Here is a 23,494-nt window from a genome sequence, read left to right on the forward strand (position 1 = left end):
GTCAAGATGTTCTGCGAAAGGTGGAAATTCTGAAGGGTCTTGACTGCAGTTAATCGGAAGAAGAGGTGTACGCACCTAATGGGCACGATTCATGTTCGTACTCATGAACGGGAGCTCTCTTATAGGGAAGCATTTTCAGCCCTGGAAAACGAGATCAAACACGCGCCCACCAAATCTTCTCCCCTGTCCGCGCCATGGAGGATTCAACCTCAGCACCCATGTGGCTCACTTTGCGTCCGTCAGCGCCGAGCCTGAATTCAGCTCGCGCCGCAGACATCGCCCCAGCTATGGTAGTGACCAGTACCCAAGAGCTACCACTAACATGGTACATCTCCAGCGACAGCGGCTTGGGGAAATAATCCCCTGGTTTGACCAGAGATGCACAGAGCTTAGCACCTGTTCCATTCGCGTAGACAATCCCACCTGCCGCGTCATTGCAATCACTCGATAACGTCAGGTTGGGATACGCCGCATGTATGAACATCCCCTCATACGCAGAAAGGTTGAGCGGGTAGAGTAGAGGTGGATCTGGAAGAAATGGATGTAATTCACGGAAAGTGTCAGTGGTGAGTGGGTCGGCTGCTAATCGTTCATCGGCTCTAATCAGCAACGAGCATGGAGGAAAATCAGTTAGTCAAGCCATGTTACACAATAATATGGCCGGTCAGTCACAGACCTTCTTCTCCAGTCGAAGCGTTCATCTTCGGGGATATCGAGAACATCATCTATAAAATCAAAAGCGATGATATCAGCAGCCGCATTGGTCCCACGCATGTTGTTGCCCATGATCACAGTTCCCAGCTTGCGCTTCGGTAGTAGGGCCACAAGAGACCCGAACCCATACTGGGATCCAGCGTGCTGGATCACGGTTTCACCGCGGTATGTCTGTACCACCCAGCCCATCCCGTATAGCGCTGGTGACACAAAGGGCGCCTCTGGCTCCTTGGAAGCGATACTGTGGCCACCGAAGAGAGCACGGTAAGTAGCCTCGGACAACGGGGGGCCCCTGCGCAGGAGAGTCGAAATCCATTTGGCAAAATCTGCAACTGAAGAGATGATATTCCCCGCACCCCGCGAGCTCCTCATACTAACGCGCTGAGTCGACAGGAGCCGGTCGTTAGTATCGAGGTAATAACCCTGGGAGATGTTCCTTCCTGCGCGTTGGGCATCGGCCAACGAAAGATAGGTTTCCGACATGTTCAACGGGGCCCAGATTCTTTCAGTTAAGAACGACGGCAACGATTGGTCGGACACGACTCGATCATGTGAGCGGCGGTGATATACATGAGATTGCTATACTGGAACTTGGTGCGGATTTCGGCTGTCAGTGGCAAGTACCGTATCTTTTGGACGATCTCTTGCTGAGTCAGATTGGTCAGCAGCAGCCAGTCGTGGCGTGGTAGACCAGAGCGATGAGAGAGCATATCTGTCACGGTGACATGGACCGTATACCAGGCGTCGATCATGACGAAGTCGCCCGGGATGATGGAATGAACGGGAGTGGTCCACTGAATGCTGGGGTATTGGTGGTTATCATCCACCAGCAGCGAAACAGCAGCGGCGGTAAACGCTTTGGTTGTGCTTCCGCCGAAGAAAAGCGTGTGTTCGTTTACTGCTTGCGAGGTCTCAATGTCAGAAACTCCGTAGCCCTATGGTTCTTCAGTCAAGGTTGAGCGTTACAGGTGGCGACAAGTACACACCCTCGCAAGAGTTTCGTCGTCTTGCACAACGGAAATGGCGAGACCTGGGATGCTGAAGTGCTCCAGGAGTTGCTCTACTCTTCGATCGAATGCCTTAGTGAATGTTTTCGAGTCACTCTGATTTGGTGGTATCCGAAACAAGTGCGTTCCTAAAAGGATGAGAAATACAAACAAAGAGAGAAGGATGTTAGAGAAGCATTCAGCTGAGCTGTGTCGAACGGTGAGGACTTATCCGATCATCAGTTGGACTGATGCTCAGGTGAAGGGTTGATGTGATCGATACAAATCTCTGAAGTGTCTAAGTGCTTGGGCAGTCAAAACAAGGATAAATCCAGTGGCCTGAGTAATTCAATTGTAAGATGAACTAACGCTATCCATGGATGTAGCCGTCTATGTGCTTACAATTGAAATTGATTACAATACATGCCCTAATTTCTGCGAATCGCATACTCGGTATGCATTGAACTTTCGCACTAAAGGCTAAGCGCACCTACATAATTACCAGTCTTGATTAGTCAATGCTTCTTAGTATAGTTTCGTGCATGGGGCTAAGTAGTGTGAAGCTACAGGGTAGAGTCGAGTATCAAGGCCATACAACATCTTCCACTGCATTTCACTTCATACTGCTATTTTGTTCGATTGATGAAACTCGCTCACCTCAGCTACAGAGCACTACTATAAAGAGCTGCCAACATGTCCTTACACATGGACTCCCTCCAATGGCCCACAGAAACGTCCCTCTGGATCCCATCTTAGTCGTACTTGAATTAACCTTTCGAGCTGCTCGTCACCCCAACACTTAACATCACGAGCTCGAAAGTCAGTTTCACCGGAGAAAGAGCCTATACGATATGGCTCCAGCTTTTGTGCTGTCTCTTGCATCCACGAACAACATCTCTCATCATCACTTTTCGTTCTCGTAAATTGCATAGGTGCTGACGTAGTGATCCGATTGTAGGCTGAAAGCCATGTCCGACAATTGACGACGACTCTGCGGGGCCAACGGATACCAAAGCACAACAAACCGCTTGTCTGGCAGTGACATACAGACCTCCTCCAGCACAACAGCCACATCTGCCTCGTTCTCGATGAAGGCATTATCCGCCACCCAGCGACGATCTCCCGGGTAAGCGCTAACTTCATTCGCGTATTCCTGCTCGAGACTGTCTTCTTCACAGAACCACTCCTGAAACGTGCCCGCTGGGCGGGTTTGTTGTGCTGGCAGCAAGGCGCTCTCTGCTGCAGACACACTGTCCTTCATTGTGATGAAGTACACCATAAAGCAGATCTGGTCGATACCGTCAGGATACCGGCAGACACCCACGATTTCCGTGTCTTTGTCCAAAGTTGGTGTGAGATCAAGGATCCAGTTAAAAGCGTCTGTATACAAATTCTTGGGAAATATGTACCCGGACGAACGGATGATCTTTGGTGCAGGGAGAAGCTGTACGAGAAACCGGGTGGCGATGCCGGGGAAATCTGTTACACCCTTATCAGAGTTGAGCTAGGTTAAACCCTATAACGAGAAGCACTTACAAGGCCCAGCTCCCCGCGCAGCCCAGAACAAATCCCTGTTCTCATCCGCAGAGCAACGGACAAGAGTCCCATCCCATGTGACCACATCAAGAGCCTTGACCCTCTCACAAGCCCAACCCCAGTTCTATACCTCGTCAAACACTAGTTACGTGGTGGGTGGAGAAGAATGAAAGACGTACTCTGCAATTCCAGGATAGCCCTCCCTGGAGCAAGTAACCCCCAATCCCAACACCGGGGTGATGGCCCGCACCCAACATCAGTCCACAGTCCTTCATGAACTGCAGATCAATATCACTTCCCATCCCGGAAGAGATCCAGGCTTGCTTTCTCTCCAAATCAACCTTGACTTCACGGTAGTCGCCAAGGTCGATCAGGAGAGAACTGTCGTGAAGACTCCAACCCGGGAACGAGTGGCCGCCAGAGCGGACAGTGACCTGCAGGTTCGATTTGCGCGCTAGCTGAACTGCTTCGATGATGTCGGACTTCGTTCTCGCACGCACGATAGCCGTGGGGTACTGGCCGGGGTGGCGAGAGTTGAAGACCCGTGCCAAACAGGCCTCCTCGTATAGCGCAGCGGAAGAAGTGTCAGAAGTGTCCCGCCAGATGATTTCCATGGTTGGTACGATAGTAGAGATAATTTCTATGGCCAAACAGAAGCATTCGAGGCCGGTATATATACCACGAACGGTCATTTGGAGGCTCGTTACGTAGGAGTATTGCATGTGTAATCAACTAGAATTAACGTTAACGTTACCAGAGTTTACGTAAGGTTCAGCCATGGACATTCCCAAAACCCTAGTCTGTGAGTATCATTTGTTTAAGCAGCTGCAAATCATATCTTTCTTTCTGGGTCGAGGTTAATTTTCACCCCGCTTCGGATTCCCCAGCTATCATGAAGTGGTCTATTTCAAACAGTAGAAAGCCTGTCCCTCAAACAGTTTCCGCGCCGTCCTCATCACCGATGCACTCTCAATGCAGTAGGACCCATCCGCCAGCCGCAATGAGACAGTCTCGACCTTCACCGTGCCCCGAGGGTGGGCAATTTGCCAGGTTCGGGAAGTGGGAGGCGTGTAGGATGAGATATGGCTCCCATTGTCCACCTTGATTGTTGAAGCAGCAGCAGCAGCAAGCACAGTCCCCGGAATACTAAGGGCGGCCGCCAGTGCGACTGCACCGGTGAGCTGAACCGTCGGATGCAAGTCGCCCAGACTATAAGCCGTGACTGTCGCATCTACGGAGGCGCCTGTAGCGGTAGCTGGTGTGACCACGGCGATCTTGGGAACTGTCCTCTGGCGGGCCGCCGCGTCCCAGCTGGTGGCCAGTCCGAGGCGTAGAGAGGCAGCCCGACGAAGTGTTTCCACCGTCAGGCGAGCCGCGTCGCTGAAAAGCGCATCTTGCTGCTCCTGGTGGTATTGCGCGGGCATGTCAGCTGCTGCCACCAGCACAAACGGATTGCCACAGTCGATCAGTGTGGCGCGCACGCGGAGGAGCTGGCCCGTCCAGCCACAGGGAATCTCCAGCAGGGTGGTACGTTCCTCTTCGGTGCTGCTGCTGATGCTGCTGCTTTCCTTCCTGGGGAACAGAGCCCCCGTCATTTGACCCCCGGGCTGCACCATGGTCACCTTGATCGCTTCCCACGTTGCGGCAAACATGGAGAGTGAGTCCGGGTATGTATGGCGGTCGTAGTATGGATTGGGCATAGTGAGACGAAAGACTTGGCTGGTGTTTGTATCAAGAACATGGATATCAATCTGGCAAATAAGATAGATCAATATAAGCAACAGTCGTCTCTCTTGGGTGTCACGACCTACCATGGCAGAAACCTCTTCACCGTCTCCATCTACTACTACTGCTGTTGAGGATGAGGAAGATGACCACCCCGACGAGCGATCGAGCAGATGCTGATCCCACGCAAACGGCCCCACGCCGGCCACCATATTTCCACACGTCCCCGAACGGTCAGTGCGACCGGGCTTGAAATCCACCTGAACGAAGCTGTACTCCAGGTCAATGCCCGGTCGAGGGGACCGCCCCACTATGGCCACTTTGGACGTCGTGGACGTTCCCCCGCCGAGGCCGTCGGTCTGTGGCGCATTCTCCCCAGAGTGAGTCCCCTTCGACCCCATGAGAGCTAGAAGAATGGGTTCCCACTTCGTCTCATCCACGGGAAGATGCTCGCGATGCAGGAATAATCCCTTGGACGTTCCGGACCGCATCCAAACGGCCGGAATGGCGTTTTCGTGCGGTAGCCTTTTGGTCGGAGGTAACATGGGGAGGAGTGCAGGTAGCAGGAGAGTAGATTAAGGAGATGAGAACAAGAGAAGAGGATAAAAGAAATCTCAGAAAAAGAATGAGTTCCTGTGTTATCAGCAAATCAGACGGAGGGTCTTGCTTTGCTTGCCCTTTCCCCGACCCCGAATATATACACGTTTCCCTTGTGCAGGCACAGAAGAGAATTGACATCCTATCCCTTACTCAGTTAGAAGAACATTACTCACCCTCTGCCGGCAGCACGCTTCAGCTCAGATTGAAATCGGCAGCGCAACTCCGCGTCAAGACGGGCCAGCTAGCATGTTGCTGCGTTCATCGGGCCAATTGACAGATCTTGGGGACGCGGAACACAGCTTGACGTTGCCTTCTTCGGTAAGATCATTTTGAACCCAAACTCAAATTATTTCCGTCCAAAACTGGGAGTAGAGGTGAAGAGAGGGAAAGAGAGAAAGAAAGGAGCGAGAGGGGGGCGTGGCTTGCCTTATACATGGTCACGTCTTGGCTCCAGTTCAGTTTCTAACGGGCCTGGGAGATTTGATTGCCAATCTCGATACGGTCCACGGGGAATTGAAGATCAATCCTGGAGAGCCTATAAGCCCGAGTTGGCATGCTCATGGCCAGGCGTGCCAAGTATGCATGTGCTGAGGCAGTCACAACATACCTCTCTTCAGTAGGTGATTTCAAGCGTGGCTGGTCGTTAAGTTCTCAATGCAGCCTTTGTAACCAAAACAGCATGAGCAAACATTCAAGAGTTGCCAGATGGCATGCACGGCAGCTTCAAGGCCCTGCTAATGCTGCCTCGCTTGTCGTCTCTCGACGCCACTCACGTCTATCACTCCTTAGCGAATGTCAACCCATCCATCCCAGCATGGACCTGAAACACAATCCCCTCGACCAGGTGATCCTTCCAATTTATTATTTAATTGCCTTCTTTCGAAGCTTATAGTGATAGAAGGATATCCAGACTACTGCTGCACCCAGCACCAAGCAAGCTGCTCTTCTTCTCGCCCGCCCAAGGTGCACATTTCTGTTAGTAGTGGGACCTCTTTCCCAATCAACTTGTCAATCGATAGTCGAAACGCCTCTACTTTTCGAATTGCGACTCTATTTTCGGAGTCACCTCCCGCCTATTTGACGATATAACCGGCTACGGAAGAGCGTTGTGGCTCCTTAGCAAATAAAAGCTCTGCTGGCAGATTAATCAGTAGATGATTTTATTATACATATGAACGCCAAATACCTAATATTAAGAGATAATAAAAGGTGGTCTCTTATAGAGAATTGTAATGATAATATTTTCAGCCTATAAGATTCTAAGAATCCTAATATAAAGGGGCCTTGAATTACGTGAGAAAAAGTATCAAAAAGACGGTTATAGACAGGAAAGATTTAGTATTTCTAGCCTGGGTAGGTATTATACTGTACTATTTGAGATTGTAGGGTTGGAAGTTACTTTTCTTTTAGGTGGTTGGTAGGAGCAGCTCTATTTGCCGAGTGGCTGTAATAGTCTTCTGTATTCGGTACTATGCAGCGAACATCAGGGTTCATCATGCTAGACGCTGATAGCCAACCCCAACAAAGCTGCAAATATCGTCATTCTCGCCAGACCCACGTCTTCCACAAAGCTATACGGCATGAAGAGGCTTTTCTCCACAGGCAGTCTCATGGAGGGGAAGCCAAACCAGGGCGCGGTGATATTCAACCACAGCCAGACCCAGGCATATCCAATAACTCGTTGCCAGCAGCGAGGACGCACCCAGGACGACAAGCTATTCTCCAGCAGCATGGCGAAAGGTTGTACCATGAAGAAGTGGACAGTACCCCATTGCGGTTCATCCATTCCGCTGCCAGCCACACTGACGTAATGGAGGATTCCGGAAACATTGAACAATATTACGGCATCGATAAAACGATCCCCGGAGGATAGCTTGGGGATGTGCAGAACGTCATTACGCACCCATTTCACAGAGGACACCATAGGCCACCGAATCAGCTGATGCCAAAACCTTCTGTAACAGAGGTCTGTCAGTGAGAATTGAGTACTGAGGAAAACCACGCACATAGAGGAAAACTTACCCCCAGAAACGCGTCACGGTGTATGCATCTTTGATGTCACCAAAGAGTGGTGGCCAATCATCCCACCGTGTTAGGTTCAACGACACCGCAGTGATCGAGGCGAGTCTGTAGAGCATGTCTACCACGAACAGTACACCGCAAACAAATACACCAGCCACTATGATCCGAGTGCGCACCTGCCCGGCCGTTGTGTTGAAACCCAGATAGTCCGACTCGGGCCTGTATAAGTGGGACTGTGTTCTGGCGCACTCAAGTAGGACACCATTGTAGACTATATCCCACGCCATGTATTGCCATGCAACTACAACTGCCTGTCTGGCGAGAAAGCGAGCCCGGAAATCTGCCTTCCCCGGAGCTTCCAGGGTAGGCGGCCATGTGGGTAGGCCTTTTATCTGCCACTTCGTCCCAACTCCTCGCGTACTCATCACAAGATGCAAAGCACTGCGGAATCTTGAGCTGGCGGTTGGCTCCAGCTTGCATGTGAGAGATAGTGTGTCGGTCCTGTCTAATTTCAGTATACCAAATAAATTTATAAAGTGAACGATTTTGATGAACGAAAAAAAGGTAGCAACCACTCGGACGAATGGATGTGCTTGCACGTAGCCCTGGAGGGCTAGTTCAGTGCATGATAGTAGTGCAAGAGAAAGCAGCGCACTCATCCGCTGGATAGAACCTCGATTGGTGAAAGTGAGGATACAGGAAGATAAGACGTATTCGGCCACTGTAAGCCCAGCCGGCATAATGTTGCATATAAGGGTACTCATTTCGATGGGTATAGCGAAGATATTCACCAAGGCGTATTTTGAGTCGGTGAAGATTTTGAAAGTCTGATTGTATTACATTGAGGATATATTGTTGAAAATTATACTTGCAATCGAGTGAGCAAAGGACCATGGTGCACGTGTGTGGAATGGGCGCCTTGCCACTCCAAGGTAGTTCGTCCATCTGTATCCAGAGACTTTACCAGTGATCAGCATCCTGCAGAACTGTCTATCTTGAAAAGGTAAGGGATGACACAGAGTATGACGTACCCAAGGCGCAGGCAAGGAAGCTCACGTGGTGGTATCATGCCCTTGGACTCGAGAATGTAGAAGAATGAATCTTGCTTCTGGAGTCCTCGATATACACACCACAATATTTGCTCTGCAGTGACTAAGTATTATCTGTGTTATTGAAGGGTAGTAGCGCGGGTCTGAATATATCGACGTAAATCGGGTTGCTCAAAGGGATAAGTCCGAGTGATCTCGGCAGTTGAATTGCCTCACTCCTGTCTGCGCTCGGCGGTGTTGTTCCCTTGACGGGAGCGCCGCACCGCTCAGCCAAAAGAATGTCAAGACTCTCATCTAGCCAGTTTTTGCTCCATAGGATTCCAAATCCTGTCACCCCCCCTCCCCCCCGCTTCAGGCTAGAAATCTGAACTATGCGCATATCAAAGTATACAGGGACTCTTGGAGCCTATGAGGCCAAAGCAGCACTGCTTCCAACTTGGAACAGTATAGCCCTTCCATTTTAGGTTAATGCATACCTGGGCCCTTTCTTTAAACAAATACGCCCACCGGCGGCAACCCCAAACCTACATCATTTTTGCCGATCGTCTCTGGTAGGGCGTCATCAACATCAACAACGTCCTTTGTGTTGGTCAAATTATTCTCCATCGAGATCATGTGAGTAATGTTTAACACACTAGATTGTGTATTATCCATTTCTACCCGCTGTGTGTGGTATTTCCATGTCAATTTCAACCAACTATAGCGCCCAAGGATTACCTGACACTATGGCTACTCTCGAAGATAATCTCATTGAGTTACTGAAAGGCAACTGGGTTATGGTAAGTACTTATGCTTTGTTCTTTTGTAAAGACCCCCTTACTAATCTCCTGGGTGTTCGTAGAACAAGGAATTAACAGGAGACACGGATCCCATATTGAAGCTGGTATCTCCAACAATCTTCTGCCTTTCGAGATCCGACACAACTTTGCTCTTCTATACGGAGATAGCCTGGAACTAACTGCATTATGGTTGGATGCAGCAAAAAGTCCCCTGGTTGCTGCGCCGAGCACTTGCCGCCGTGACTATCCACCTCAAAATTTCGGGGTTCCTCGCACCAAGTCCTTTGGGAGAGAAACCCTTGCCGAATTTTGATTTTATCCAAACAGCAACTGGAGGATTAGTCGGTACAACCGAAAAACGAACTTTAAATTGGGAAGTACAAGCCCACGCCGACTACATCTTTGGCTCAGTACAACACCAAAGTCATTTCATCCGTGGCACTACCGATGCGAGAGGGTATATACGGCCAGAATTCGAGATGCAAACCAGTGTAAACTCGGCAGAGATTAAACAGTTTCTGCGAGGAGAGATTATGCTGGATGGAAGTGAATCGCCTGGATTCTTGTTGGCTAGTCCAAATAGCAGGGGGGACGGAAAGGACAGGATGGATATTTGGATACACACATTTGAGCGGAATTTACAGTCCGGTTGGACCGCTGAGCAGGTGAGCCGTCTCTACTGTCCTTCACTTTCGTCGTCGAAATAGAAAACCCGCACTGACTAAGTTTGTCCAGATCTGGGGATTTGAATCCATTGGGGCTACCCGCTACTTCTGTCGTAGAGTTGTTGCTGCTAGCATTGAAGGGCGGTACAAAGGTGCAAGGCTTGTGTATGGCTTCAGGAACTGAACAGTCAGTCTGCTCGGGAGAATCTCTAGATGGTGATAAACCCTAATTAAGCTGTCAGTCTTATCTTAAAACGAGATAGCCATGGGTAGTATGATGTAAGGCTGCCGACGCAAAAAGACGGCTACTACGAGCCCTCGGCACCTCTTGACCATATTGTATGTTCACCGAGCCTAGTAGAGATTCTGGAGAACAAGTCAAACAAGATAAACTTATTTTAATCGACAGACAGAGAATCATATGAAAAGCTCAATTGATGATGACTGATTTCCAACCTTCAGAGCTTTGCTCGGGGCGGGGGCTTTACACTTCGCGCCAGTCTCTGATGGCTCTCTGAGAATGTGTTGTTTGCAATTGCGGCGCCTGTGCTAATTTCCAACGCAAGAGCAAAGGACGCAATCAGTCCTGCCAGTCGCCACTTCTTACCAGACCCGAGACAATCCATGAGCTTCAGGCACTCCTTTTGGGAGTCATAGCCTGTACCACCCCCAACGACCCCAACTGGCAGCGAAGGACAATACAATGAAAGCTTTAAGTCTTTTGTTGCGTAGTCGTATTCAGGAATGAGGTGTGTCCAACTCGCTTCAGCAACGCTACCGGCATCCTGGCCAGTTGCAACAAATATTGCGGCGATGATGTTTGCGGTGTTGATATTGTCGCCAAATTGACCGTTGCGGATTCCTCCCTCCTTCAGCGTTTTGCACATCGAGTACAGGGCTATTGAGGTGCAGCCCAAGATACTTTTACAAATTTCGTCTGAGAGGGAACCCCATGCAATCACTTCCACTCCTCGACGGGCTTTCACGTTGCCCCAGGCTGGTTTCTTATCCGCGGCGAGCTGACCCTCGATCATAGTACGCTTCACCTTGTGCGGTCCTCCCACCAGATTCTCCAGCAGCTTATCACAACCTCTCTGTGTTGCGATAGTGACCATGTTCTGACCAGCAGCGTCACCGCACTGGTAATTGAGGTACAGGTGCACCGAAGAGCCGATGATATGTGGAGTCATTTTTTGGAGCCGCAGATGGCGGCTCGTGGACTCGGCAGCCTGTGCAAACTCTGGTTGCCAATCAGGAACAGACCGCGCAAAAGCGATTGCTTCCTTGGGGGTATCAAAGCTGAATACGGGAGCGCGAGACATCCCATCACCGAGTATATCAAACTGAAGCCCTCCACATAGATTGAATGCCTTGCATCCTCGGGAGCAGCTGGCGATCAGGGCTGCCTCGGTAGTTGCTAGAGGAGCGAAGGCCTGGTCAGACTGGAAATCAGGCCCGTGGACCTGCAATGGACCTGCAATTCCCAGTGGCACCTTTACATAACCAACACAGTTTTCGATGCGTATACCCGAGAGGTCCTGGGAGTCCTTCTCCCTGTGGCCGAGGTCACGAAGGAAGGTTTGGAAGGCTTCATTTTGAAAATAGGCCATACCGATACTGCTATAACATCAGGATGAGGCGGCGTAATCAGGTGATAGAGACGGAATGAGAGTGTGCTGACCTTCTAAAGCACATACTTCTACGATCTCTTATATACTACCTCACATGAATCATAGGATTGGAAGTCAGATCATTCAAGGGGTCGAATTATCATTATTCAAGGTCTTGGGGGTTACGTCATTCAAGGAGTGGTAGATAATTTAGCCCACTGGTCTTCAAACAAGTAAAATGGGCACGCGAATGCTTTTCACATGAGAATCAATCCTTCTCGGGAGCCCTGCACATTCCAAAGCACTTCTCCAATCTTATACCAGTTTGTCATGAAGATATTGGTGATTCTAGTTCGTGTCCCCCAATGCCCTCCTTGGGCTCACCACATGTGACGTTAATGATCACAACCAAGGACACTTCTACGATATTCGCCATCTTTATTTCGGCCTTCAGCAATCAGCTACTCGAAGATCATATCTGTCAGTTTACCATTCCCTTTTTGCTTGAATCTTCTAATCCTACTACCGATCACTCTCACTCTATTCTAACAGTATCAACATCATGCCTTCGGATAGTTTGTGTCTCTGCTATTACCCATTGTCAAGACTACAGCGATTTCAATGATCACGATCATCACACCACGTCATGGAATTCGCTTTGAGAGATGTTAAGAAATGTCACGTTGATTAAAAAAAGTATAAATCTTGGATCAAGGGGGTCAGCTGTTTCCTGGAATGTGCTATAGTAAAATAGACTTTCCCAGTGAGTTATCAGTATTCTTCTTGGCGTGACGGAAAGATAGGGAGGTTTACAACCCTCTTGCAAGCAAGGCGTCATGGGGTACGACGCGAGCCTAGCTGCTAGTTTTTAACTCTTGGGGAAGATCTCAAACACTCGAACGCTGTCGCCCACAGAACTGCAAGCATTTTCAGAGTTGTCGGCAGCTTTCGTCTCAACCGCTATTGAGAATACCACCCTCATCACCTCGTTCCACCATGTCAGGCGAGGTTGATACTGGATGCCTCACTGGGAAGCCGGGATTCCAGTTAACACAGTCTCTCAACTGTAACCCCGGATTTTATTGTACGTTCGCTGCATCATGAGACAATCCGGCGACTGAATGGAGAGCAGGTCCAAATAATACTCATAGGCCTCCAGAAGGCTGCCCTCCGACCACAGATTGTCATTTAAGGCGCCTTCAGGAGACAGACAATGTATGCGAACAGTCCCAAGGGTCATTTGAGCCCACGGTGTGCAAAGCTGGCTTCTTTTGCCCGCACGGAGGCCAGCAACAGATTCGGTGTCCTCAAAGTTACTTTTGCCCTATAGGGACAGTCGACCCTATAAAATGTACAGCATTATCTGTATGCCCTGCTGGGAGCTTTCGGCAGTTTTATACAATTGGCCCCTTGATTTGTGCAATCGTTGATGCATTCCTTCTATGGCTATGGCTTTCATCGTTTTTCCCATTGAAATTCTGGAAAAAAATGGGCTCTGTACTGGGAAGCTGGAGGGACAGTATCAACGCAAATCGAGGGTGTCATGATTCACGTCAGGACAATTCCTATACGGATCCACTAAGGCCACACGTTCTATCGTTAAACAACACTGCTTCAGACGCTGGTATCAAATTAAGCTTCGAAAGTATCAGTGTTTACAAGACAGGCTTGAAAGGACACATCTTGTTCCCCGCCAGTGGCACGATACATTCGGGAGCATTTGTTGGAATAATGGGCCCCTCTGGATCTGGCAAGAGTATAAGAATCAAACCGAATGTTACTTTAAGTAGCTAGGCTAACAACTCGATAGCAACACTTATCAAAGTACTCGCCGGTAAAGTTAGGCCTTCCAATGGCGCGGTCTATGTCAATTCCCAACTCTCTTCACACATTGTGTATGTTCCAGTGCATCCAAGAACTACCAATTCTACGGCCTAACCTTGGAAGATATCAGATTACGGAGCTTAGTGGCATATGTTCCTCAGGACGATATTATTCTTCCCGATCTTACTGTCAGAGAGGCTATATTATACTCGGCACGCATTCGCATTGGGGGCACATTCAATGACCGACATCTCCAGCAATATGTCGACTATCTCATTGCATCTATGGGGCTACAAAGCGTTGGGAATCACCTAATAGGAGATGCCTCAGGTAGAAGTATATCTGGTGGTGAGCGCAAACGTGTTAACATAGCCCTGGAGCTGGCAGCTGCCCCATCAATTTTGGTCCTCGACGAGCCTACATCAGGGCTAGATGCACAAGCAGCACTGTCAATTATGACTTTGTTGAAGCGCTTATCGGAACAAGGTCTGGTGGTAGTTTGTGTAATCCATCAGCCGCGATCCGAGATATTTGCGCTTTTAGATAGACTCTTGCTTCTGAGTGATGGCAAGCAGGTTTTTTTCGGAAAGGCCAGCGCAAGCCTCAGCTTTGTCACCAATCTTGGGGTAGCGCCATGTTATAAGAGCTCGAACCCGGCAGACACAATCATAGACGCCATTTCTAATATACACCAAGCAGGGTTCAGCGCTCTGACGGACAGTGACAACTACCAATACAGTACACCAAGTGAATCATGCGTGTCTAAATCCGGTACAGAGCGCTATGGAGACTCAGAGGGTAGATCATCGAATAGTGGAGGCTTACCAGCCTTGATGCAACGTGTTCAGCAGAGAAGAGCTTCCTGGCATAAACAGGCATACTTGGCTTGTCTCCGTGGCCTGGTGCAACAATCGCGACAAGTTTCTAGTCTGGCACTAGAGATTACTACTGGGGCCATAACAGGTCTCCTGATTGGTCTGTCAAACTTTGAGTATAAAGGCCACTTATTTCAGGGGGTATTCCTTCCACCTTTTGAAAGCTTGTCTAGCGCCACTAGTTATCGGCTTTTAGCAGAGCAGGGGATGCTATGCTGTCTGGCTATTGGTATATCTTACTCACTTGTAGCATCTGATGATTACCACTAAATACTATACAGGTTGCGCGGCTGGGCCTGCGGGCGTCATTTTATTCGCAGAGGATAGTAAGTACCGTTGGCACCCCTAATATCTGCAACTCCGCTGAAGGCTCTAGGGTTGGTGTTGAATAGAGAATGGCAATCCGGCCACTCTCCCAGCGCTTTCTTCCTAGGGAAAACTATCTCGTCTATACCCCGTATGGCTGTTTCAGCTTTGCATTTTGCCTCTTTCTATATGCTCCTCACCACCCCCATCATCAATTTTGGACATCTTTTCCTCAACTGTTTATTATACTTTTATTGTAAGATTCCCGGATTCATTTGACGGCATATGCGCTGGCCAAACTCACCCGAAGTCTTTTAGGCATATACGGTCTCGGCTGCGTTGTGTCCGCTTTAGTGAGGCGGCAAGATGCACCGGTGATGGCGATGCTAATCAGCCTAGTATTCTCCGCCCTCTCAGGGTGTGCCCCTCGTCTTGCAACAGTCAACGAGTGGAAACTCAAGTGGTTCTGGGTCATATTTCCGGGGGTGAGTAGGCAATTCACTTCCATCTCTCATGTTACTTGACGCTCAGCCATAACACGCAGGTGTGGTTCTCAGAAGCCAACTTCAACGAAAACATATCTCCACTCTCAAGTCTATATGACACGAAAACAGCCGCTGAGACAGTTGGGTACACATTAAACAGGACATCCACTGACTTAGCGTACGCTCCCCACATATCTCGAAAGAAGCGATAATCTGATATCCAAGGTTCCGCAGCATGCTTCTAGTTATTGGGACCGCTTACCGAATTATATCATATATCGTACTCGGATTTTCGTCTCGCAAAAGTCAGAGTTGATGAATTCAACCCGGCATCTATCCTCATGCAGAACGATGATTTTCGAATGTAAGGCCCTTTATGCATCGAGGAGAAACCAGATAGAACACTGATTGTTGTTCTCTAGTGTATCCGGAACAAGTTTGTCCCCAAATGTAAAAAGAATGGTTGTGGCTCTTCCGACATTTTCTAACTGCTTATATTCGCCACATACTCTATTGTGTAACTGGTTATAAACACCCTCGGTGAATTTCATGCACGCGACGTATCCTTGTCTCCATGCTGTTTCAACTAAATTCAAAGCTTTGTATGTCTCAGGTGGAGTATTGTGAAGCTCAAGTTCAGAAGTATCTTTATCGGTGAAAAGCTTTATATATCTTTGTGCTCTTGAGCGGAACGTCTGCTGGGTGTTTTGGGAATAGTGGTCTTTGGTTCGGCCGGAGGTTTTCTTCGAATGGTTCTCTCAGTACCCTTCTCGATTTTTCTTTCATTTTCCGGGGGGTCTATCTCTATCTACTGTGTGAATGGGCGACAAACTTCGCATGTTAGCCTGAGGATTAATATGAATGAACAAGAGGAATACTTCTTGCTTAGTTTGATGTCTGAAAGCAGGCTTCTTATTTTCTCAAGCTCATTAGAGTCTGTCTCAAAACAAGAAACAGTAAGCTTTGCCAGAATAATCCTCCTCCACTGACACCCTTATCGGCGCTTTGTAAGCTTCAGAAGTTGAGAATTAAGCTGCTGTGATATCACCTGGATCAGTTGTCGTCCCCGCATCTGTTATGGCTAGTTTGGGTGGGTGACCACCAGCGAATCCTTTCTGTCGTTTACTCTTGTATCTCTTTAAATTTCTCTCCGACTTGAACGGACAGAATTAACCTATCAGGTCGGAGAATCTGGTGAATAGTGGCTTGGACTGGGTAATAATTCTCAGCTCTCTCGAGGCAAGCTCAATCCAGGGAGCGCAGCGCCGCGTCTCGGACACAAAACAGGAGTATGTAAATTATCGATAACACGTACGTAGTTTGTATATGTTCAATAAACCATTAAGCATTATAGTATACAGACATCTATCATAAAAACCAGAGTCTCACAAAATCCAGATACACAAAACGAGCGTCAAGACTCAACGTGCACACGTCAGCCGAAGCCAGCAGCCATCGAACCCACTATGCCAAATCCTCAAGCCCACTCTAGAACATCGGCATCTTAACCTCAGTATTCCAATCCACATTCTCTGGCCGACACTCGATCCGCTCGCGGCAGGTCCCGAACAACCGATCCCACAGCCGAGTCTGCTTGCCGTAGTTCGAACTCTGCTTCCAGCCCTTGCGGTGGTGGAGATCGTGGTCCTCGATGACCAGCTCGGTTCCCGTGAGCCTCAAGAGCCAGCCCAGGGTTGACGGAGGGGTTGTCCAGACGCGCAGCCCACTGTGTCCCGCCAACTCCGCGAACATGACATACTGATGGCAGATCCACCACTCATAAAACCCCATGGGGAGCCCCATCAGCTTGAGCGAGAAGTACGCCAGCAGCGGGATGCCCGCGATATCGAAGATCTCCTGCTCTGTGTCGGCGTAGAGCGACAGCAGGGGGTTCGGGTGCTTGGTGAGGTGGTGCGTGCGGTGGTATTTCCAGAGGCTCTCGAAGTCGTGCATGATGCGGTGGTACCAGTAGAACCAGAAGTCGAGGACGATGCCGTACAGCCCGATCTCGAGGATGAGCCAGGTCCAGCTGATCTGGGAGGGGGGCTGACTGGGCCGGTAGCTGAAGAAGACGGTCATGACCGGCCGGAACGTCGAGGTCGACATGAGGGACTGCACGACCTTGCCAATCCCCACGTCGGGCACCCCGTCGCGCGCGTGCTGGTCGCCGTCGAAGAAGCCAACCTTGTGGCCTAGTCGGCGCAGGACGTGGAGTTCGTGGATGGCGATCATTTTGAAGGCAAGGCTGTAGAAGAAGAAGGCGGCGATGAGGCTCATGGGACGGCCGGTGTAGGAGACATACAGCTGGTGGATGAGGAGGGGCAGCACCGAGTGCCAGAGAATCCAGCGGTGCAGCGAGAACTCGCCGATGTAGGGCATCTTGTCCTCCTTGGAGTGGATGGGGACGTCTTGGTCCAGGTTGATGTGGTGGATGCCAAGCATCTCGACCATCCAGTGGGGAAATCTCCACTGGTCGCGGTCCAGCTGGCGCCAGGTGGACTTCATCGAGTCCTTGGGCATTGGATGTGTGCCACTCATGATGATGGTTCTGTTGTTGATAAAGATATCAAGAGCGATGAGGGGTGCCTGGGGTCGGCTGATGGCTGTGTCTGGTGACGGCCATGGCGGATGGCTGGAGGGGCAACTATATAGGCAGGGTTCATCCTTGCCGCCAGCCACAGCGAAGAGGCAAAGTCTTCAGTCTTCCTTGACAAACTCGGCTGTTCAGCATGTGACAAACGGCGTTTGGGTTCATGTGGTGGCAGAGGAGGGTTCGGCTGGCGTCTTGGTGAGGGGACAATCACCGCGGCTCTGCAGATCCCTTCGAACCGGAGGGCCGTTGTTGGCCACGGCGGCTCAACAGACAATTAGGCTGTTAGAGACTCCGGGGGCACGTGCAGTAAGGTTTGCAGATTTCCTTCTATTGGGGATGGATGATGCCTCGGTGGTTGAGAAGGGATGATGTAGGGTTGGGTGCCTGGTTGTGTTTCTCTGAAGCTGTAGGCCATGAGTTTTGCTATCGAATCAATGCTTCCGTTCCATATGTGTAACAATTATGTATTGCGATATATGATCTTTTAGTTGTCTTCCATCTAGGTGTATGCAGGGACAATACAAGGTACATACATAACACTGTACTGTACTTCTCTGAGCGGAGGTAAGGATCCAACCAACCCCAGCCAGTAAGTGTCACCATTCACTCAAACTGCGAATTACCATTGATGCCTAAATATCTTCGAGATAATCATGAGTAAATGTCATTGATCTAGGAGCCTCAAGACTTGAACAAGCTCCCTGGGCAGCCTGAAGCCAAGACCGAAAAAAAGGCAATGCAGGGCTTCTCGCAACCATTGCCAATTTGGGCGATGGCGCAGAGCAAAAGGGGTTTAGTCATCATCTCCCCTCCTCTCCCCTCCCAACCCTACTCCGTCTCAAAAATTGCCAGACTCGATTTCCTGGCAGGCCAGCAGAGGGATATGTCCTGGCTTTATACGGAGTATGTCTCCGTACACTGAACCTATTGCAGGGAATGGGCTAATCGAAGGATTTGCGGGGTTGATGATCAAAATGGGTCCACCTGGTGCCTTGTACCTTGTTTTTCCCCAGCAGTTAATTTCCCCCAGGACGCTTGCATCGGAACTACGCGGCAAGTCCACATATCACATTCGATCACACTCAATCACACATAAGTGAGTCGATAGGGTGCTTGATGCTATTTGTATTAGGAGTCTTTCAATAATACATCGTCATCAGCGGACTTTGGGTCAGATTGGCTCTGTGAAGAGTTCACGGGTGTTTCTATTTCTGAGTTAGTGTTTCGGGAGGTTCCAAACCAAACCAAACCACCCCAATTTTGCGCCCGCCCGATATTTGCGATCTTCAGCCCCTAATCCCCACTTCGCTTGTGATCGCGACCGCTCGGTGGTTTCAGCCTGAGCCACCGTGCCTGGTGATCGCAAACCTCAGATCCTGCTTGTCCGGTTCGTGGCTTGGAGCTGGTGTTGTCCACGGGTGCCATTCCCACGCGAAAGGGGGCGCACGGAGGACAGTTCCTGATCTTGCTCTGATGCTCCGAGACCAGAGCGCATTCCCCACAAGGCTATGATGCACGACTCTGCAATTCGAGTCAATCGCATGGTCCAGGCAGCAGGAACGGTCTCAATATGGGCCGGGTCTCGTATCTCGGTGCCAGGTTGCCCTGGTCGGGGGGAAACTAATTCCTAAGCCTGGCAGCATTTCAACTTGGCGCTCGCTTGCAGCTCAGCTCCTGATATACTAGTATGGGGCTCCTGAAGAATGGGCCATTCAGAGCCCGATCAACTGTATAGATCGATCACTTTTCCAACTTGACTGATCCACAATGTAGCTTAGATTCTGGGCAGCCACGATCCTGATCTGATCCCTCGGTCCTGCCATACGTGAGGAGTCCCCCGTGCTGGTCAAGCATGTCTCATAAACGACTGCTGCAGCTCCTCCTCCGCGGTCTCCCTTCTCCATCGACACTCTTTTTGCTTTTGCTTCTGATACCCTGTTCTATCCTTGATTCTCTCCTTGATCCTTGACCTTTCCGCCTTTTCTGGCATCCACACTCCTTTGCAGTCCAAAATGATAGGTCGCGTCTTCCTTGCGTCACTCGCTTTACAATGGCTGGTCCCGGGGACCGCCGCTTCGCCCACTGGCCACCAGGAGCGCGGCCTTTTCGATACTGAATTTGACTACGTGGTCGTCGGCGGTGGCACGGGAGGCAATGTCATAGCCACGCGCCTGGCCCAGCAGAAATTCAAGGTCGCCTTGGTGGAGGCCGGAGGCCTTTACGAGCTGGAATCGGTGGCCGCCGTGCCTGCAGCTGATGTGCTCCCTGTTGGCTCCGATCCCAAGACCGTCGCCCTTCATGACTGGGGGTTTGTCGCGGAAAATCAGCCCGGTGCCAATGGACGGTCGATCCACTACGCTCGGGGGAAGTGCTTGGGTGGATCGTATGTGATGCGCTGTAATACGATGTTCGGGTGCACTTGCGCTGACAGATAATGTGGCAGGTCGGCGATGAACTTCATGATTTACCAACGGTAAGTCTCAGTACGATCGGGATGATGTACCCTGGGGGTTAATGTAACTGACCGATGCGAAATCACCAGGCCGACGCGCGAATCCATGCACGAATGGGCCAGTACCGTCAACGACAGCAGCTATGAATTCGACCAAGTTCTGCCATACTACAAGCGCAGCGTGACCTTCACGCCTCCCAACACCGAGCTTCGGTTCAAGAATGCCACGACCGAGTACGACAGCAGTGCGTTCGCATCGAGCGGAGGACCGCTGCAGGTGTCCTACGCGAACTACGCGATGCCGTTCTCGACGTGGATGGACCTTGGCATGCAGGCCATTGGTATCAACCAGACCCAGGACTTCAACACCGGCTCCCTGATGGGCGGACAGTACTGCTCCTCGACCATCAACCCCAAGGACGAGCTGCGGAGTAGCTCCCAATCGTCCTTCTTGACCTCCATCAAACCCTCCACGTTGACCACGTACTCGAACACGCTCGCCAAGAAGATCATCTTCGACAGCAACAAAAAGGCCACCGGTGTGCAGGTCAAGGGCGCACTTGGGATCGTCTCCACCATCAAAGCGAAGAAAGAAGTAATTGTGTCGGCCGGTGCCTTTCAATCCCCCCAGCTCCTGATGGTTTCGGGTGTGGGTCCGCAGGAAGTTCTGGAGCAGCACAACATCGCGGTCATTGCGAACCGTCCCGGTGTTGGCCAGAACATGTGGGACCATCCCTTCTTTGCGCCCTCATACCGTGTCAAGGTGCAGACCTTCACAGCCATCGCCTTGAACCTGCTGGAACTGGTCGGCCAGTTTCTTAACATAGTCACCACGAGAAGTGGCCCGCTGACCAACCCCATCGCCGACTATCTCGCCTGGGAGAAGATCCCCGCCAGTTTGCGCTCGGCTTTCAGCCAACAGACCGAAAAGGATCTCGCTACGTTCCCCAGTGACTGGCCCGAGGCAGAGGTAGGGCTTGTTACTGTCTAAGATCGAAGTCTCAAAGCTCAGGCTAACTTGAACCCAACCAGTATATCTCCGGCGCCGGGTACATCGGCAACCTCTCCAACCTCCTGACGACGCAGCCTCGCGATGGCTACCAGTACGCCTCCATGCTGGGTGTGCTCATCACTCCGACCTCGCGCGGCAACGTGACGCTCAAGTCCGCCGACACCTCGGACCTCCCAATCATCAATCCGAACTGGCTGGACACGCAGGCCGACCAGGAGGTGGCGGTGGCCATGTTCAAGCGCATCCGCGCGGCCTTCCAGAGCCAGGCGATGGCGCCCGTGGTGATTGGGCAGGAGTACAACCCGGGCGTGCAGACGCAGACGGACGCGGAGATCCTCGAGTTCATCAAGAACAACGTCATGACTCTGTGGCACGCCGCGTGCACGTGCAAGATGGGGCTGGCGAGCGACGCGATGGCGGTCGTGGACCACGAGGCGCGTGTTTATGGAGTGCAGGGCGTGCGGGTCGTCGATGCCAGCGCTTTCCCGTTCTTGCCCCCGGGTCATCCCCAGTCAACTGTTTGTGAGTCTTCCCTACCTTTGGAGAGACCCTTTGCATCTTGGTTCCATCTTCCAAGTGGGTTACTGATCATGGGGAATAGACATGCTGGCGGAGAAGATCTCCCAGGCCATCATCGACGGATCGAACTAATTGGGACGTGTAGCACAAAACCGATCTAGCTCGCGCTTCTACATCTATTGATCTAAGCTAAAAGACCCTAGTTGGTTTAATCTTCATTGTGAATATGTTCGTGATATAGTACAGTGAAATCTATCCTGGCTTAACAGCCAACTTCTCGTTGATCTGCCGTCCGAACCCTTGCCTGCAGCATGATACCTGCATGTATGCACGGCACACCTTAGCAGGAAGCCCCAACGCGTACCCCCCTACTCATGGGTCCCCTCCCACCTCTCCTGCTGCTGCTGCTGCTGCTCCTCCTCCAACATATCACTATCGAACCGCGGATCCAGCTTGTTCAAAATCTTGTTGCCATGCGGCTTGGTCGTCGACGCGGCCGAGGTGTGGGCCCCGGGCCCGGAGAAGGAGGGCTGGGTGGCGGCGTCCTCGGACTGGGTGTTGTGTTCGTCGAGGGGCTCGATGTTCTTCGCGGATTGGAAGTCGCGGTTCGTGGGTTGGGAGGGCATTTTGTTTTCTGGTCGTGGGTTGGATTGAGAGTAGTATTGTAGGTGGATTGGTTGTATTCTGTAGGTGATTGTGTAGGAGGGTGGATAGATTGAATGCTTGTAGTATGCTTGCTGGTTAGTCTGGTGTCCCGGGGAGGGTTATATACGGTATCGTGGAAGGGCAATGGCAATGACGATGTTGCGTCATGGAAGTGTAACTGTTGCGGTTTGCATCCTTACGCGTGGACCGGGGCGGGTGGGCTTGAGTAAGTGGGGCATGAGATAGGATTGAAAGCTTAGTTGTTGGATGACAGGTCCGGGTGAATTCTGTTTGGCTGTGAGGTTGACGTCAATGTGGTGTGGTGTGAGGTTTGCGTGTGCTGAGGGGGAGTACACGAATTTCCACGGATGTATACTTCTAACCAGGGGCTGTGGATGGAATAATTGGGCCTTGGGGTGGGATTGGCCGTGCATGGGGAGATTGGAGAGTCAGTCATATATTGTAATAATGTCTTCCACGGCATTGGACAAGTTCAATACATTATAGTTGGTTATGGTTTCAAATATGCGCACAGGTCATGCACATTGCGGTGCAGTGGAAAGATGGCCCGAGGGGTGTGTGGGTTGTTGTGCGGTGCCTTATCGATAACTGGGCAAAAAGCACAGACAAACAAACAGGTAAGTTACAGGAAACGGAAGACCGGAACAGAAGGTCAGAAAGAAAAACAGCAAAAAAGATGGAGCTGCGGGGAATCGAACCCCGGACCTCTCCCATGCTAAGGGAATATTATACCACTAAACCACAGCCCCTGGTGATGAAATCTTGACGTTTTTCTGCAATGACATGTTAGTCATAGTGTACAGACACCCACGAGGATCAACCCTCTCACCATTGTCGTGATTACATACATTAAGGGTCGAACAGGGATCATATCCCATAATATATCTTCGATGTACATCTGCATCATCGAAAATCTGTCTTTTCTCCTTGTTCCTGTGCTTTTGATTGTCCGTGAGAGGTCAGGCTGGTTGCATGTGGATACTGGTTGAATTCTATATATCCTGGTTGGCCTCCCCAGAGATCATGATGATTTACTCTACCGATAAAAAACGAGGCCCGCAGGTTATCCACCACCC

At 50.6% G+C, this 23,494-nt stretch overlaps 10 protein-coding genes and 1 non-coding gene across 11 annotated transcripts; 3 read left to right on the forward strand and 8 right to left on the reverse strand.

Annotated features, from left to right (window-relative positions):
- Positions 1-154: 154 nt before the first annotated feature.
- Positions 155-1,197, reverse strand: BO82DRAFT_432225 (serine hydrolase domain-containing protein; the record flags this gene model as incomplete). The annotated part of the gene is made up of 2 exons (XM_025640771.1): positions 155-599; positions 677-1,197. The coding sequence occupies 2 exons, from the start codon at positions 1,195-1,197 to the stop codon at positions 155-157; spliced, it is 966 nt and encodes a 321-aa protein (XP_025492027.1).
- A 1,202-nt stretch (positions 1,198-2,399) lies between these two features.
- On the reverse strand, positions 2,400-3,906 carry BO82DRAFT_414679 (FAD-binding oxidoreductase; the record flags this gene model as incomplete). Its single annotated transcript, XM_025639925.1, has 4 exons — positions 3,416-3,906; positions 3,237-3,360; positions 2,641-3,179; positions 2,400-2,597 (listed from the first exon to the last, which is right to left on the reverse strand). Exons 1-4 carry the CDS (start codon positions 3,848-3,850, stop codon positions 2,400-2,402), a joined length of 1,296 nt encoding a protein of 431 aa, XP_025492028.1. The 5' UTR covers positions 3,851-3,906.
- A 154-nt stretch (positions 3,907-4,060) lies between these two features.
- Positions 4,061-5,562, reverse strand: BO82DRAFT_414686 (DUF453-domain-containing protein). The gene is made up of 2 exons (XM_025639926.1): positions 5,048-5,562; positions 4,061-4,987 (listed from the first exon to the last, which is right to left on the reverse strand). The coding sequence occupies exons 1-2, from the start codon at positions 5,504-5,506 to the stop codon at positions 4,139-4,141; spliced, it is 1,308 nt and encodes a 435-aa protein (XP_025492029.1). The 5' UTR covers positions 5,507-5,562; the 3' UTR covers positions 4,061-4,138.
- Positions 5,563-7,059: 1,497 nt separating this feature from the next.
- On the reverse strand, positions 7,060-8,242 carry BO82DRAFT_283374 (wax synthase family protein; the record flags this gene model as incomplete). Its single annotated transcript, XM_025631414.1, has 2 exons — positions 7,060-7,516; positions 7,584-8,242. 2 exons carry the CDS (start codon positions 8,240-8,242, stop codon positions 7,060-7,062), a joined length of 1,116 nt encoding a protein of 371 aa, XP_025492030.1.
- A 1,115-nt stretch (positions 8,243-9,357) lies between these two features.
- Positions 9,358-10,260, forward strand: BO82DRAFT_374491 (uncharacterized protein; the record flags this gene model as incomplete). Its single annotated transcript, XM_025637424.1, has 4 exons — positions 9,358-9,411; positions 9,474-9,515; positions 9,612-10,076; positions 10,147-10,260. The coding sequence occupies 4 exons, from the start codon at positions 9,358-9,360 to the stop codon at positions 10,258-10,260; spliced, it is 675 nt and encodes a 224-aa protein (XP_025492031.1).
- Positions 10,261-10,534: 274 nt separating this feature from the next.
- Positions 10,535-12,684, reverse strand: BO82DRAFT_383418 (substrate-binding domain of hmg-CoA reductase; the record flags this gene model as incomplete). The annotated part of the gene is made up of 2 exons (XM_025638012.1): positions 10,535-11,664; positions 12,672-12,684. The coding sequence occupies 2 exons, from the start codon at positions 12,682-12,684 to the stop codon at positions 10,535-10,537; spliced, it is 1,143 nt and encodes a 380-aa protein (XP_025492032.1).
- An 18-nt stretch (positions 12,685-12,702) lies between these two features.
- BO82DRAFT_414697 (putative ABC transporter) lies at positions 12,703-15,492 on the forward strand (the record flags this gene model as incomplete). The annotated part of the gene is made up of 8 exons (XM_025639927.1): positions 12,703-13,442; positions 13,497-13,581; positions 13,641-14,614; positions 14,667-14,711; positions 14,762-14,947; positions 15,010-15,176; positions 15,236-15,354; positions 15,411-15,492. The coding sequence occupies exons 1-8, from the start codon at positions 13,175-13,177 to the stop codon at positions 15,490-15,492; spliced, it is 1,926 nt and encodes a 641-aa protein (XP_025492033.1). The 5' UTR covers positions 12,703-13,174.
- Positions 15,493-16,519: 1,027 nt separating this feature from the next.
- Positions 16,520-17,773, reverse strand: BO82DRAFT_354300 (sterol desaturase family protein). The gene has a single exon (XM_025635170.1). The coding sequence runs from the start codon at positions 17,712-17,714 to the stop codon at positions 16,665-16,667; it is 1,050 nt and encodes a 349-aa protein (XP_025492034.1). The 5' UTR covers positions 17,715-17,773; the 3' UTR covers positions 16,520-16,664.
- Positions 17,774-19,486: 1,713 nt separating this feature from the next.
- On the forward strand, positions 19,487-21,979 carry BO82DRAFT_75086 (GMC family oxidoreductase). The gene is made up of 5 exons (XM_025641518.1): positions 19,487-20,152; positions 20,213-20,242; positions 20,312-21,191; positions 21,254-21,755; positions 21,835-21,979. Exons 1-5 carry the CDS (start codon positions 19,782-19,784, stop codon positions 21,882-21,884), a joined length of 1,833 nt encoding a protein of 610 aa, XP_025492035.1. The 5' UTR covers positions 19,487-19,781; the 3' UTR covers positions 21,885-21,979.
- On the reverse strand, positions 21,958-22,378 carry BO82DRAFT_432229 (uncharacterized protein; the record flags this gene model as incomplete). Its single annotated transcript, XM_025640772.1, has 2 exons — positions 21,958-22,056; positions 22,143-22,378. 2 exons carry the CDS (start codon positions 22,376-22,378, stop codon positions 22,005-22,007), a joined length of 288 nt encoding a protein of 95 aa, XP_025492036.1. The 3' UTR covers positions 21,958-22,004.
- Positions 22,379-23,095: 717 nt separating this feature from the next.
- BO82DRAFT_t171 lies at positions 23,096-23,167 on the reverse strand. Its single transcript has one exon. It is a non-coding gene; the product is annotated as a tRNA-Ala (tRNA).
- Positions 23,168-23,494: the final 327 nt, after the last annotated feature.

The sequence above is a fragment of the Aspergillus uvarum genome (genome assembly GCF_003184745.1).
Source record: "Aspergillus uvarum CBS 121591 unplaced genomic scaffold BO82scaffold_26, whole genome shotgun sequence".
NCBI classification, from domain to species: domain Eukaryota; kingdom Fungi; phylum Ascomycota; class Eurotiomycetes; order Eurotiales; family Aspergillaceae; genus Aspergillus; species Aspergillus uvarum.